At 38.6% G+C, this 15,598-nt stretch overlaps 1 protein-coding gene across 1 annotated transcript in view; it reads left to right on the top strand.

Moving 5' to 3' along the window:
• Positions 1-15,598, top strand: part of Elp1 (elongator complex protein 1) — a 313,623-nt gene that overhangs the window by 259,304 nt on the left and 38,721 nt on the right. The window contains exon 11 of the mRNA XM_067136206.2: positions 12,326-12,486. Within this exon, the coding sequence (XP_066992307.2) occupies positions 12,326-12,486 (161 nt within the window). The remainder of the gene's footprint in view (positions 1-12,325; positions 12,487-15,598) is intronic.

The following is a 15,598-nucleotide window of genomic DNA, read 5'->3' as shown; positions in this document are numbered from 1 at the left end:
CGAAGCAAACCAAAGGAAAAGTTCGAATTCCCGTTGGTGGTAGATGCCCAGACTTCCATGCAGTGGACTACGACTTTAATTTGAAACAAGACGGTATAATTGGAAAGGACGTGTTAAGAGACAGCGTCTTAAATTATAAGGAAGGCTATGCTGTGATAGCAGAAAAAAGATACCCACTAGGGGCGAAAGAGGATATGTGGGTGGTGCTCGAACCAGGAGTGGAAAAGATCGTGGCCATAGAGGTAGATAAACATGTAGCCGAAGGCTTGATAGAGCGGCAGGAAGTAAAGCCAGGTGTATACCTACCTGAGTGTTTAACGAAAGCCAAAGATTATGTCGCACTCGTTAGTATGTTGAATACTACTGACAAGGAGTGGCGATTAAAAAGCCCAGTTGTTAAGTTATTGGATGCAGAAGGCGAAATTACAGCGGAGGTACACAAGGTTGAAGAAGCCATAGCTGTAAAAGGCGATAGTCAGGCCAAGAGCCCGGTCGCGCAGAGGGATGATAATAATAATCATAATCAGGAAGGTAAATCTCGAACGCAGCGAATACGGGAGCTGCTTAGAGTAGATCACTTAGCTCCCCAAGACAGGGAGAAAATTTACGCTATCTGTACGGCTTATCAGGATATTTTTCACCTAGAAGGGGATAAATTAACGCATACGAATATTCTTCAACATGCTATCCCCACACGTGTAGATCAACCTCCAATTCATGTGAGGCAGTATAGGTTACCTGAGGCTCAGAAAGAAGAGATAGGTGACCAGATAAATCAGATGTTACAGGATGATATAACTCCTTCAACTTCTCCATGGTCTAGTCCCATCCTTTTGGTTCCAAAGAAAATGGACGCTTCTGGTAAGCAAAAGTGGAGGGTCGTTGTAGACTTCAGACTTTTGAATTACGTCACCATAGGAACTACGTATCCTATTCCATTCATTTCTGAGATATTAGATGCCTTAGGAAAAGCAAAGTATTTTTCCACTATGGATCTGGCCAGTGGATACCACCAGGTACTGCTGAAGCCCGAGGACAGAGAAAAGACAGCATTTTCTGCCTTAGGAAAGCATTATGAATACAAGAGATTAGCCATGGGACTTCGAGACGCACCAGCAACTTTTACGCGCTTGATGAAAACGGCACTAACAGGGTTAGAAGGAATTAAATGTCTGGCTTATGGATGATTTTATTGTGTATGCTAGCTCCGTAGAGGACCACAATCAGAGATTACGTGATGTTTTTCAGAGACTGAGAGAGGTGAATCTTAAATTAGGTCCAGATAAGTGCGAATTTCTAAGAACGGAGGTAGCTTTCTTAGGACATGTGATTACCAAGGACGGTGTTCAACCTGATGATCGGAAGGTTCAAGCAGTAAGAGAATATCCACAGCCCACCACCACGAAACAGCTTAAAGGATTTCTAGGCTTGTCAGGCTATTATCGTAGGTTCATTCCGAACTATAGTAAGATAGCGAAACCACTGTATGAGCTGCTTAAGAAGGAAGTTCCGTACGAATGGACGGATAAGCAAGAGCAGGCATTCCAGATCTGAAAGAAAAAGCTAATAGAGAAACCAATATTGCAGTACCCAGACTTTGAGAAACCTTTCATATTGACCACAGACGCTAGTAATGAGGCCTTAGGAGCAGTGCTGTCACAAGGACAGATAGGTAAGGATTTACCGATAGCTTACGCTAGCAGAACTTTAAATAAGGCCGAGAAGAATTATTCTGTGACAGAGAAAGAATTACTAGCAATTGTTTGGAGTGTGAAGTATTTTAGGCCGTATTTATTCGGCAGGCATTTTACGGTAGTAACAGATCATAAGCCTTTGAAATGGGTATTTAATGTCCAAGACCCATCCTCTAGATTAATTAAATTCCGATTGAAATTAGCAGAGTACGACTTTGAAATAGTGTACAAGGAAGGCAGGCGTAACTGCAGCGCAGATGCCTTAAGTAGAATTCCAGTTAGGAACGAAGAGCCTAATCAAAAAGTGCGAGTAGTTAAATCTAGTGATAATAACCAAGAGACTAGTAATGAGGAGTGTGAGGCTAATGACAACTTAGAAGCACCTGTTAACTCAGATAATAATGCACAACCACGGAGACTCAGTTCTGAATCCGAGGACGCCACGGCAGAGGTGACAGAGCCTGAGAGTGAGAGTGGAAGCGAAGAAGGTAGTGATAGGGAGGACGTAACCGGAGAGGCTAGAAACACTAGGCCGGAGCTAACAGAACAAGAGAAATTAGAGATTATTAAGGAATGTCATGAGTCATTAGTATCAGGCCATCAGGGCATATCAAGAACGTATGCCCGGATAAAAGACCACTATCAATGAGAAGGGATGCAAAAGGATGTAGAAAGGTATATACGCTCATGCCCATCGTGTCAAAAGAATAAGATTACCCGGCCTGAAGTAAGGGCAAAAATGGAAATCACGGATACTCCGAAAGAAGTCTTTGAAAAAATAGCACTAGATGTGGTAGGACCTTTAAATGTAACGGAAGCAGGGAACAGGTACATACTCACCTGTCAAGACCAGCTGTCTAAGTATTTAATTGCGTGTGCTATGCCGGACCAAAGTGCAGAAACCATAGCACGAACTCTGATTAATAGAGTAATTAGTATATTCAGTATACCAAATATTATACTGACAGATCAGGGTGCAAGATGTTTTTAAGAAATTATGCAGAATATTACGAATCAAGAAGGTCCATACAGCGGCATTTCGACCGCAATCTAACGGTAGTTTGGAACTCTCTCATAGGGTGCTGGCAGAATATTTAAGACATTATGTATGCAGTTCACAAGATGACTGGGATAGTTATCTTCCTATGGCAATGTTTGTGTATAACACGACCAAGCACACTAGCACAGGTTATACACCATTTGAGTTAATATTTGGGCGAAAGGCAAATATTCCTGGTGTTCTCCAAAGGAAACCAGAACCAAATTATAATGAATGCCAGAATGTCTTGGAGCAGTTAACCAGACAACTGCAAGAGAGCCATGAGATAGCTAGAAAGACGTTAATTAAAACCAAAGAACGAGATAAGGAATACTATGATAAGGCTAAGAATGAAGTTTCATTCAAAGTAGGAGATCTTGTGTTGTTACGTAACGATGCCCTACGAAGGGGACGTTCAAGGAAACTTTCTCCACCATATCAAGGTCCTTATAAGATTACTAAGGTATCGGGAGTGAATTGCATGTTACAGGTAAACAAGCGTGGTAAACAAATTATAGTTCACCAGAATAGACTAAAAATGTACATTAATTAGAGAAGAATGTAAGGTAATGGTTCCTATTTAGGTCGCAGTGAGTTACACTTCCCTCACTCCAACGGCATTGTGGATTATCGTGTACCGCTGATAGAGTTAGTTGAAATACTCTGTCAGGTCGCGTCGAAATCAGGAAAGTACTAGAAATTTTAACCTAAGTAAGAGAGGAACCTAGGAATTTTGGTACGGGAGTACCATTGTGAGTACGTCCTAAGTACCCGTCAGAAGGACTACAGGTGACGAGACTGTATGTCCAGATATCAACTCGTCAATAGGGAACCGCAGGGTTCGAACTGAGTATAGAGAGAATTCGAGTTCATAATGAGGATTAAAATTATCTACATTTGCTATGTGCACGTTCTGAAGAAGCCTTCACTTACTGTCACTAGAAATTAAATGAGTAAATTAGGTAGCGTTGTATGTAAAAGTAAATGAGGTCTGCTTGTAATTATTAAAATCAGAAGGGGCGTGATGCCAAGCCTAGTTCCACTGAAACGAAATTCATTCATGGTACAGAAAAATTTCACAGATAAATGTTTTACGTAATCCATATGATATCTAAATAAAGGTCGTTATCATGAGGATAACCCTGTGTGGTGTCGGGGATTTACGCAAACAACACTCTACACTTTGGTACTCTTCTTCCCATACAGTTACACAGCCAGAATAACACCACGATTCGAACCTGTCTGTCGTAGGAGGCGACTAAAGGTTCCACTTAGGGAATGGCCTTGTATTTAGTCCTTTATGCACGAATACGGGCGCCCTGAGTGAGGCATGAACTCAGTGAGGCGGGTTCTGCCTGGGAAATATCACCATTAGGCCGGTGATTTTCCACAACAGTGTGATTCTCGTGGGAACAGAATCCACTGAAGGGAATTTTCTCACCACGTTGAGAACCATCCCGTGAGATGTGACTCCAAGGGTACGGAGTACAATCCCATAAAGATCACTTCGGTAGATTCATACCTGTATTTAACATTAACTTCTGTAACCATTCCTCGAGGCAAATCCTCTGCAGTCTTTAGCAGACGCTATTCAAATTTCTTAATTGCCAATGATGTCTTTCATCTGTCCGTAAGGATAAGGAGAAGTGACGCAGGTACATCAAACAGGGAGAGAATTTTTGAATGGGCTAATGATGGCTCTAAAATTTTGCCCAAGGGTGAAGTTTCACAGAGATATCAGTTACGAAAAGGAATTCGTAAATTTTATTAAAATTACTCACGAGTGTACTAGTAGACTAGTACAGAGCATAATTACGAGAAGACAAACGTTACAGTAAGACAGTCAGTCACATTAAGTGTGTATTCAGGTACAGATAAACAGTTGAGGGTAGGATCCACAAGACCTAACAGTATAGTGTGTAAGGTGACAAAGAAAGTGAAAGTCGTGTTTACCTTACAGGGAGGTGAACGAACCAGGCGGATGGTAGGGATGACAGACCGCACGACCTGGAGAATACTGGTCGTCACAGTTATGTTGCTAGGGCTGTCCATACCCACCAGTCAATTGGATTTCAAGATGAAACGGTACAAGAATACAGCTGGAATCTATTTTGATTATCAAGGAAAAGTACAATTATACACTGTAGAATGGAAATTGGTTACTTATATTAACCTTACATGTTTGGCAGATCTATTTGTGATAGCCCGTAGAAATTTACAGAAGACTAAAACCCTCTGTATTCAGATAGAAAAGGAAATACATATTAAGTGCGAACATGAGATAATGTTAGTAGAACAACAATTTCAAAGGATTCAAGGGATTAAGGACTTAATTAGGAAAATTACTAGGATCGAAACACCGGAAGGCAACGGGAAACGAAGCAAGCGCGGGTTAATAAATGCAATTGGTACCATCGCAAAGACGTTATTTGGTACGCTCGATGACAGTGATGCAATGTATTACGAAGGCAAAATTAAGGAACTAGAACAGGAACAATTGTCCATGATACAAGTAGCAAAAAGTCAAATGTTAGTTGTAAAGTCAACTTTGCAATCTGTCAATAATACTCTGTATGACATCACAGCAAACGAACTCAAACTAAGTGAAAATTTTGAGCAACTTAAGAGTTTCATTCAGAATGAAACAACGGGTATAAATGAAGCGTTTAGACAATCAGAAATGCAAATATCATTAAATAAACACTTAATTGAGTTGCAAGGGTTTCTGATGCAATTGCATGAACATTATCAGATCTTATTAGATAGTATTGTAAGTTTTCAGACAGGCACGGTGAGTGTCCAAGTGTTAAGCCCCGATGATCTAGTAAGGGCATATAAGAAGGCCCAAAGAGATTTTCCTAAGGGTTATGATCTGCCATATGATTTGCAAGTCACTTATGGGTACTTAATTCTGAAAATATCATCAGTGAGTGTATATATAACTCGAGATACTTTGGTGTATATTTTACGCACCCCTCTTACTAACAAAATAAAGTACAATTTGTACCATTGTGTACCTTTCCCCTCTCCTATGAAGAGTAATCCAAACCATTTTGTGTGTATATATCTAATGAAAAACGGTATGTATTAATTGATCAAGAAAGACAGACATATGTAGAATTAAGTGATGAACAAGTGAAACAATGCAAGTGGACTAACAATGGACAGAGATTATGCAAGGCAAATTTTCCTATTAATAATGTAATGTCAAAAGGTAGTTGTATTGTCAAGTTGTTAACTGGTGTTAGTTTTATTCCAGAAGACTGCAAGAAAAGTGTAATGTCAGTTTATGAACTCATATGGATACCTATTGATGATAATATGTATATTTTTGTATCGCCTCATGAAACAAAGGTCACCAGTGTTTGTCAGGATATTACCAGTGATATAAGTTTAAATGGTGTGGGAATAATACAATTCACAGACTTGTGTACAATCTACAGTCCCACAAGTAAAATTCAGAGTACAGGTTCAGTGAATACTACAACAAAGAAGGACTTAGTGCCAGAAGTAATGTTAATATATGATTGTTGTGAACAATTAGACAGCGAGATCAAATTAGAGGATGTACCAGAATTAAATAGGGTTACAGTAGGAAGCTTACTGAATCATGTAAGTGACCTAAGGTTAGCCAGTCATAAGACTGAGGACGTAGAAGCACTGGTAATGCAGAAAGAAAAGGAATTTAAAATGCAAATGACCCAACAGTATACAAGTGTATATCAAATTGTAACTGGTATTATTTTGTTTGCAGTACTTATAATAGTCTGTTGCTGTTGTTGTTACTGTTGTGGTTGCTGTAGAAGGTGTAGATCCTTAAGTAAATGCATAGAAGACAATAGAGAGCGCTGTCCCAACTTATGTATTTTCCAAAATGTGATCGCTAACGACCACAGAGCTAAGGTCTCTGATGAGGACATTACTGTCCATTTTCAGCATCCTCGACAAGCTGAAAGGGCCCTCAGCCACTCAGGATCGCTGCCGGGATTAGAGTTACATGAGCGCCCTACTACGGGCAGAGCAATTATCAGAGATAACTTGGCACAGCGCACCCACGAGCAAGAGCATGGAGACTCTGACAGGATGTAAGAGTACGAGTAAAAATGAATGCAGAGGTATTGCATTAATTTTTCCCCAAAGGGGGGAGGTGTCGTGTCGACCCCAGTTGGAGCTCAGGACTCATTCTTCCGAGGATCAAACCCTTGACCGGGAACGTAGGAGGAATGGTGTCGCTGAGACATACATTGATATTATGGGGGAAATTATAAGCTAATAGTAATGACTATGTAATGGCAGTAAGGCCAAGGAATTATAATTGTAATGCTGGGAGAAGGATATAAGTAAATTAAGAATCATATAAGATTTAAGAGTTTGAAGGCACACAAAAGCTGTAAGCAACAGCTTGTGCAATTGGAAGTAAGGCTTGGTCGAAGTAGGGTGAATCACATGCTGCACCCTGCTAAAGGTGCGTAGTATGTCTTTAGAAAAGGTGGGTGGAAAGTGAACGGAAGGAGGCAATTCCGTTTTTGTGTGTCTGTGGACAGTCTCCATAGGATGAGAACTTCGATGGCATTCTCGAAAGGAGGCAAAAGTTAGTGAAGGTATAAAACAGGGGTACACACCCTGGTCGAGGCTTTTTGGAACAAGTCTACTAGGAGTGCGGGCGGAAGCCTTGTCAGTCAGGTCTCCGATAATAATAATAATAATAATAAGGTCCAAGTGTGGACTTAGAGTATTCACTTCAATACTTCGACCACGCCAAGTCTTCTATGTTAGCGATATTTGAAGTTGGAAAGGAGATTGTAAATACTGTATATAACTATACATACTCATCAGTCTACTATTAAAGGAAGGTTTTGGGAAACAGAGGACTTCGTCTCTTCACACGTAGCAAATCACCCAGGCCCATTGAACAATTTCTCTCTACCGCTCGGAGGAAAACAATCTGGCCATTCAGTTCTATTCGTCGTGGCAAAACCTGTGTCACGACACAACGGCAACCATACAAGTCAAGCAACATTGAGTCATTACAATTAGCCAGATCTCAAAAGGTTTTTAAAAATAATTTTAAAGGATGTTCACCAGATGAGTTTCGTCAATAAAATGTTAGATAGATTTTAGACAAATATGTTTTAACTTAAAGACAGAATTTTATTGTTATATGACTTGTAAAAATATTATAAGACTTGTCAATCAGGTTTACAAGCATAATTTAATCCAATAGAATAAATTCATGATCTTATATAACCTTAAGTAAATGATAATTGGCTGATGAAGCTCACAAAAAAGGAGCGAAACATGTACCATATCTACAACTTAATAAATATGTAAGTTTTTATTATGTCATTGTATTGAATAGGTGGTATTTAACAAAATTATAAGAATTTGTATCACAAGTAGATCTTCAATACGGACAAAAGAAAAATGAAATTTATAACCTGCAATTTAAATAGGATGCAAATAGGTTAAGTGGTCTTCAGTTTTAGTGACGGATAAATCAAGATAATTCAGAATGTGATCTTTCTCAGTTTTATATGTGGGTCCATTTTGTTTAGCTGTTCAAGTATGTTGTTTTCGTTTGTGAAGCTGCAGTCTATGACAACAAAGATATCGTCTACAAATCTGCACCAGAATGGTATATTGTTAATTTTGCTCATTTCTGAGTGTTCCAAGAGGTCTGTGTAGATCTCAGCTAATATTCCTGAAGCTGGTGAACCCATGGGAAGGCCTTGCTGTTTGTAGATAGTATCGTGGAATCTAAAGTAATTATTGTTGAGGGCAAATTCAAGTAAATGAATTAATCTATTTCAAGGATGCTTAGATTACTGTGATTTCTTCAATTTGATTCTATTAGTAGTATTGTTTTCTGTGTGGGTATGTTAGGGTACATGTTAATGATGTCATATGATGCTAAAATGTGGTGTTGCTCAATTTTCAGCTCTTTCGTGATGGTACAGAATTCTATTGAGTTTCTCGTTAAGGAGAAAATGGGTGTTTTTCATAATGTTTTGAGATTTTTTTTGGATACTGGCAGTTGGATCTTTTCGTTTAATTTGAAAGGTTACAAGTAACTATTCTCATTTTGGTTCCGTATTGAAGTTGACGTATGTCTCAAATATTATAACAAAATTATAAGTATCACAAGTATTACAGGTGAACTTATAATTTTGTTATAATATTTGAGATATAATTTGAAAGGTGCTGTCCAAGAAACACTGTTTAGTTTTAGTGATGTATTCGTTTCTGTCGATGATGACTGTGGTATTACCGTTGTCTGCCTTAGTTATTAAAGGAGCATGGGGCCAACCAATCCAGCACAACATGAGAGGCCATTAAGGAAAGAGACAGAGGCCACTAATACAACGTTGCCAGGAGCGCCCGCGCGCGTGTTAAAGTTGTGTTGAAATCCACATAACTCTGAAATACAGAGTTTCGTATGTTATAGTTCAAGTATGGCCTGTGGATGAGTTTTATTTATTTATTTTTCATATTTTATTATAATTTCGATGTAGTACGATACGAGTTAATTAATAATGCATATAAAAAGTGCATTGACAACAGACTGAAAAATAATTCGTTCAAAAGTACAGAGTTACACAACACACTTGTTCAGTGTCGGGTATTCACCTTTACGTAATACTGTAACTGAGGAGAGTTCTTCTTATTACATATTTATGGAATCCGTCGATTGCCTTTGTTATACAGTTCATTTTGATTCGTTTGCGCGGCGATTGAAATGAGATGGAACCAGATGACTGGGTAGGTAAATGTCTTTACCTTCCTTTACTATACACTGAATGGTTCGCGTACTAACTTGACAAGCTTCCGAGACTCTCTGCTGCACTTTATACACACTGACTAAAGGGCCATTATTTTCTGCTTCCTTTTGAAAATATTCATGAACAGTGCTGATCACTTTTCTACCCTGACTCCTTATCTCCTTTCTCTTCATCATTGTAAGATATATAGTTCAGTTATTACATACTACAACATTGAGCAATGCAAATAGAAACAAACCAACGTCACATCACGTGTCATGAGCACTAATCGAATAATGCAGTAAAGGATGCGTCAAGAATTACTCATAAAACAAGAATTATCTTAAAACAAACTCGTCAAGCAAGCTCCTTGTAATACCCACACGCACACCGCAAGGCTACTCGGCAACACAGCAGTTCGGAGAGCGAAGTGAGCGCGGCAAACTCCCCGGGAGACTGAGTAGTTCTCAGCGCCACCGCTAGGCGATCTTTTACCTGATTGGGCAGTGACGTACTGCCCGCATCCCACTTCCCCAGCCTGCCATCAGAGTAGAAAAGACCTATAATAGATTGTTATTTTTAATTTTGTCTTTGAGTCTCCAGAGTTGGATATTATCGGTTATGCTTCTATAGTTGTTGTTGTTGCTAATCCTGTTTATGTATTGTGGTCATTTCTTCTTAACCTCGTGTCTGATCTCATCGCGTAAATCGTGGGGAACTTCGTTTAGAGCATTTTCAGTTTCAGCAATTAATTTTTGTGAGGTTATGAAAGGTGTTTAGGTCCTTTGCTGAATATACTGGTTTCTGGTTCATTGAAGTTTGTATCTGTTAAATTCATGACGGGTGAGTGAAAGGTGTGTTCTTTTTCTTTGTTGTGTTTGAAGGGGGTGTTACTGTCTTGTTTGTTTTGGGTTTGTGACTGTTTGAGTGCATTTAGTTTCTTATCTAATGTGTACTGTTTCCGGATACCTAGGTTAGTTATTTTGTCTTGGGTTATTTGTTGGAAGTTATCCCAGAAGGTATTGTTTTTTTTTCCTATAAAGGAATTTATTTCTACTGTTAACTATATTTTATTAATCTTTTTCTGTGTGTTCCATGTCTGGATGGTGTTCCTCTTAAGGAAATTTGGTACTAAGTTGCTAGACAGGCATTCTCTTAAAAAAAGCAATGTTCTTAATCACGTTCGCTGTTTTGATCTTCAGGTTCTGATATCTGAAAGCAATTTTCTTTTCCTGGTTGGCTGGGATACTGGAAAATTTATGTCCAGTAACAGACCATTTATGTTGGTATTATAAATTTACTCATCCGGGACAAATATTTCAGGATCCCTATGGGAATCAACATCTGTATCATGTGATGGCCAGGCAGGTGTCAATTATCGGTAATGAGACAAAGTCTCTCATAGTGCAGTGACACTACCAGTGGCTCCAAGTAGCCCACGCAGTGGCCTCCACGGTATGCACTAGCCATGCATCTTGGTGGGTGTGCTATTTACTAACTGATGAGCTCAACTTACCACACTGGGGCAGAACACTGGCAACCAGAAATGAGTTAGCTGGAAAAGTTATAATGTCCAATAATGGTCCATTTACTCATTCGGGACAGATATTTCAGGTTTCCTATGGGAATCAACATGTATATCTTCATTTTGTTACAGAAAATTAGTGATGAAGTAGTTTCAAAGTTTGTTCAAAGTTGAAAGCGACGGATCTGACTTTGAGGATATTGAGAATGAATAAACAGATTCAGAATATGGATCAGCTATTTCTTCGCAGCAAATATTGGAAAGTGAAAGTGAAGATGAGCCTGCCATACAGCAACCTATCGCAGCAATGTGGTCTAAGGTCACGCCTCCTCAGCCAAGCATGCTAATACATTTTACCTAATATTTTACCTAATATTTTACCTAATATACCGCTCATGTTGATGAAACGTTTGCTAGTGCATTACAAGTACATTATTGAGAATCTGTATATCTCAGTTTGTTTGTGACATGTTTTAGTTTTGTGTACATATAATAAAAAAAGTTTTATTATTATTTTGAATTTACGACTTCACTTTTTGAACATATTGTACATTTTTCTAGTCCAAATGTTTATGCAGTTTTGTGACAACACGTTAATCCTCAGTGTATTAGCTTTATGTAACACACTAATAATTTGCGTATTATCTGGAATAGTAAGATACGAACCCCTTTTAACACAACCTTTTTCAACACAAACTCATTTTTTTTTTTTTCGTTCCCTTCAAGTTCCTGTTAATGAGATTTTACTGTACCTCCCAAAATTTCAAGGTTTTCTTATGTGCAAGGTCATCTTAGCCAATCCAGCAATAGAATGACATGTTTTGTTCTAGAAGAACATCCTCAGACCATTATAATTTATTTGCATGTGTAATTATATACAATATTGTTTATGTTGTGGAAACTTGCCACTAATTATGAACGGGTGATTACATGAACCATGCTACAATTCCTTGTTCCTATGTTGCCTTAATAACTGAAAAAAGAAAAAACAGCTTTTGCCGCGTCAAGACAACAAGGTGAAATTCTTGATGTGTCTTCAGAAGAAAATCTCATTTTCTTGCAAACGGTCTTCCTCGTGAACAGTCTAGATTTTCTTCTGAAGACACGAAACGTAAAGAATTTCACCTTGTTTTCTTGACACAACAAAAGTTCAAAATCTTATTATCATGTCTACAATTACAGGCTGTAAAAGCATCATTCTGGACAACAGCAAAATTGTTTTGATGGCACAGCACTTCTCATTGTGCGTTAGATCGTACTTCTTTTGTAACATATCATTGTCAGGTTGAACCTAGTTTTGTCTCTCCAGATGAAGTACGAAGTCTCTGTTACGCCCTGCTGAAGTTTGATCGGGATGAAGAGGCAGTCAGTCTCCAGAGGCTGTTTTCAGATTTGTTGGACACTATGGAACAAGCCAAGACAGAGATCTGGCCTCCAGAACAGTTGAATTCTCAGACATCAATAACTGAGGTAAGAGGTACTTTATGTAATTTTAAGGCAAAAGGAGGGCAGGTATTGTACCAGGTAATTATTTTATAGATCATGCTCGGCTAGTTCCTTTGGTAAAGTTTATGATTATTATCAAATGGTAATTCTAAATTCCCATGGAGGGAATTAGATATTTTTCCACCAATAGAGCATATCAAAAATCAGATCAAAAATTAGATGTAATGGCTTTTCAGGCGTTTGCTCTATTAACCAGCATTTCGTCTTAGGTCTGACACTAGACTCGTCAGAGTGGGATGTGTCAGACCCTGCATACACCCCAGCATAAGTGGGTAGGGTCTGACACATCCCACTCTGACGAGTCTAGTGTCAGACCTAAGACAAAATGCTGGTTAATAGAGCAAACGCCTAAAAAGCCATTACATCTAATTTTTGATCTGATTTATGATTATTATCACCGGGTGCAGTGGGTGATAACCTGGAGCAAGGTACAGTGAGACATCCTGTGTACAATGAGTTTAGAATTTTATTTAATAGAAATTATTGTATATCACTTTACAATTGTGATGATTTCAGTGGTGTTGTCTCCTGATCCTTCAGACAGGCATGGCACCACGATCCTCCAAAGGCAGCAACGAACCATGCCACCACAATCTCCGGTAGGCAGCAGCAAATAATGGTACCACATTTCAACGTTGACAGCAACCAGTTGACAGTACCACGTTTCTCGGCATCAGCTCTAGAAGATCTTGTAGAGGGGTTATCACTCACTAATAGCATTATGCGAGTGTCCACTTTAATAGTTCCCCGAACATCAGAGTTATCTCATGTACATTTATTGGAAACACCACTGCTCTTGTGAATTGGAACACTATCATTTTATCACTGGTTTGGTTGTTAGAACCAGACTGTTAGTTCAAAAAGTTAAGTTACACTTGTAGTTGTTTTCAAAAAAAAAAAAATCCCGAGTTTGAATCCTTTCCAATGTACGAATTAGCACTGTTTCATTGCTCTGACTAATGCACTGTTTGTTTCTACACACAACAGCACTGAAATGGAGTGTTTGATGGAACGGCTTCACTTTCAAGTTTGTTTCAGAATACTTCATAACTTACGATGAAATCTAACTGGATGTCTGAAACAACTTACTAAAGCACTTGTGATTACGAAGTGTCTGTTAGCAAACTGTCATTCACTTTGGTGTATCCCTTGAAATTACTGCATTCTAAAAGTTAATGTTTACTTTGGAATGTCAATCACTGTAAGAAAGAATTTCAGGGTTACTGTATTCGAATGTTTTATCCTTCATAACATTAGACTTTTAAGTTAAATTCACTTTGGAAGCAGTTTTGACATATTTAATACACAAGGGTAGTGTTTATATTGTGATTCACTAAAACACACGAGTCTGGAGTCAAACTCCTTAAAATATGTAAGTCCCTCAGCTAGGTATTACTCACTGAAAATTTATCAGTCCCAAAACACGGGAATTCTTCCATGTCCAATGTGGAGATAAAAGTTTGCACTGCACTTGAACAGAGTTTCGACTTACAGGCTTGACTTCAACGTTTTACGCAGCCTTTTCATACAGATAAGGCCCTATGTCATGTTTTACATCATGTTGAATATCTCTGGTTTCTGTGAATGTATTTCAATAAAATTAATATGTGTAGACCTTTAAGAAACACTCTACAGAGTACCGTTACTCCTGTGTTCATATCTTAATCGATTCAAAAGTTATGGAAATTTCCAGATCATGTGATCCAATTTGCCCTTGACCGTACGCTGGCTCTGAGGCTACATGCTGGGTTGAGGCGGGTTGTCTACTCGCTCCTGCAAGACTTTGTTATCGTGAATGCTGTAGCTGCACTTGCTGATACAGTAGAATCTCGATAATTCGAAATCGGTTAATTCAAAACCCTGGCTAATTCAAAGAAGCTCTCGTTCCTGGAAGCATGAAGTATGGTTTTGCAACTGTTTAATTCGAAATACAGATAATTCGTCATTTAAAGAACAATCTATGAAAGAAACTATTATAGTTTTATTTTGAGTTCACCTTGTCAATACAAATGATAGAAAATTATTAATTTAACATACATATTTCAGGAATGAAAGAATGGATGATTTTCCCAAAACATGTATGTTAATAATTTATCGAAGAACAATGTCGGTCCCATTACCCACATTCAGATTTTTAATTCAAGACTGCCTTTACATTTTTTAAAAATAATATTTTACAGAGTAATTTAAATTAAAAATGTATCCTCATCATGATAGAGCGCATCTTCCGGAACGTGCTGGGATGGTTTCACTCACTTCGGTGTGTCTACAGTGTGCTTCGTATTTGCTAAGTTCGAGTGAAATTGTGATTCTTTTGTATTCAGTATTTTAAGGAATGCCACAATAATGTGTAGCAGGCAGTGTGTGGAGAAGCAGAATCCACGAACACTGGCAATGCCAACAGTTGGCAAGAAAGCGTGGCTCATATAATCAGTTCATAACAATATTGTCAATGCCAAAGAGACTGCATTGTTTTTTAATGTCGAGCCCAAACGGACTTACAGATTGAAAGGAGAGAAATGCCAGTTGGGGGTCATTTTACTGTGTTGCAGTGCCCACGGAAGCGAGATACTTCCTCCCCTCGTCATAGGAACGTCATAGTCATGATGTTGTAAGGGCGTTGCACACTTTCCGTGCAAGTACAAGGCATCTAAAAAATGCAAACAGTACAGTAATCCAAAAAAAATTAAGTTTTTGTACAGGGGAGCCAGCATTATTTGTCCTCGTCTTTGAATTGTGTGTTTTTTCTTTCATTGAGTGAGGTTATGTTTGCCAGTGATTTATCCAAGTGCATTATTTGATGTAAATGCACCTTGTTGGATACATTTCGGAAATAGTTTTCCCCATGGCATTGCAAAGGTTTAAACTGTGAATCAAGGTGATTACATGCATTAATGAGTCTTACGGTACTTTGTGATGCAGCAAGGGTTGGCCTTTTTGAATTACAAGAGAGGTGCCATAGCGGGATATCGTACAAGTACATATCGTACTATGTTGTAATGCAAGACGGAAGCGAGGGACTTTCTCTCCTCATCATATAAGTCACGATGTTTTAAGGGCATCTGGTACTTTCCGT

The sequence above is a fragment of the Anabrus simplex genome, chromosome 1 (assembly GCF_040414725.1).
Source record: "Anabrus simplex isolate iqAnaSimp1 chromosome 1, ASM4041472v1, whole genome shotgun sequence".
Classification (NCBI taxonomy): Eukaryota; Metazoa; Arthropoda; class Insecta; order Orthoptera; family Tettigoniidae; genus Anabrus; species Anabrus simplex.
This window is presented reverse-complemented; position numbering and strand designations above follow the sequence as displayed.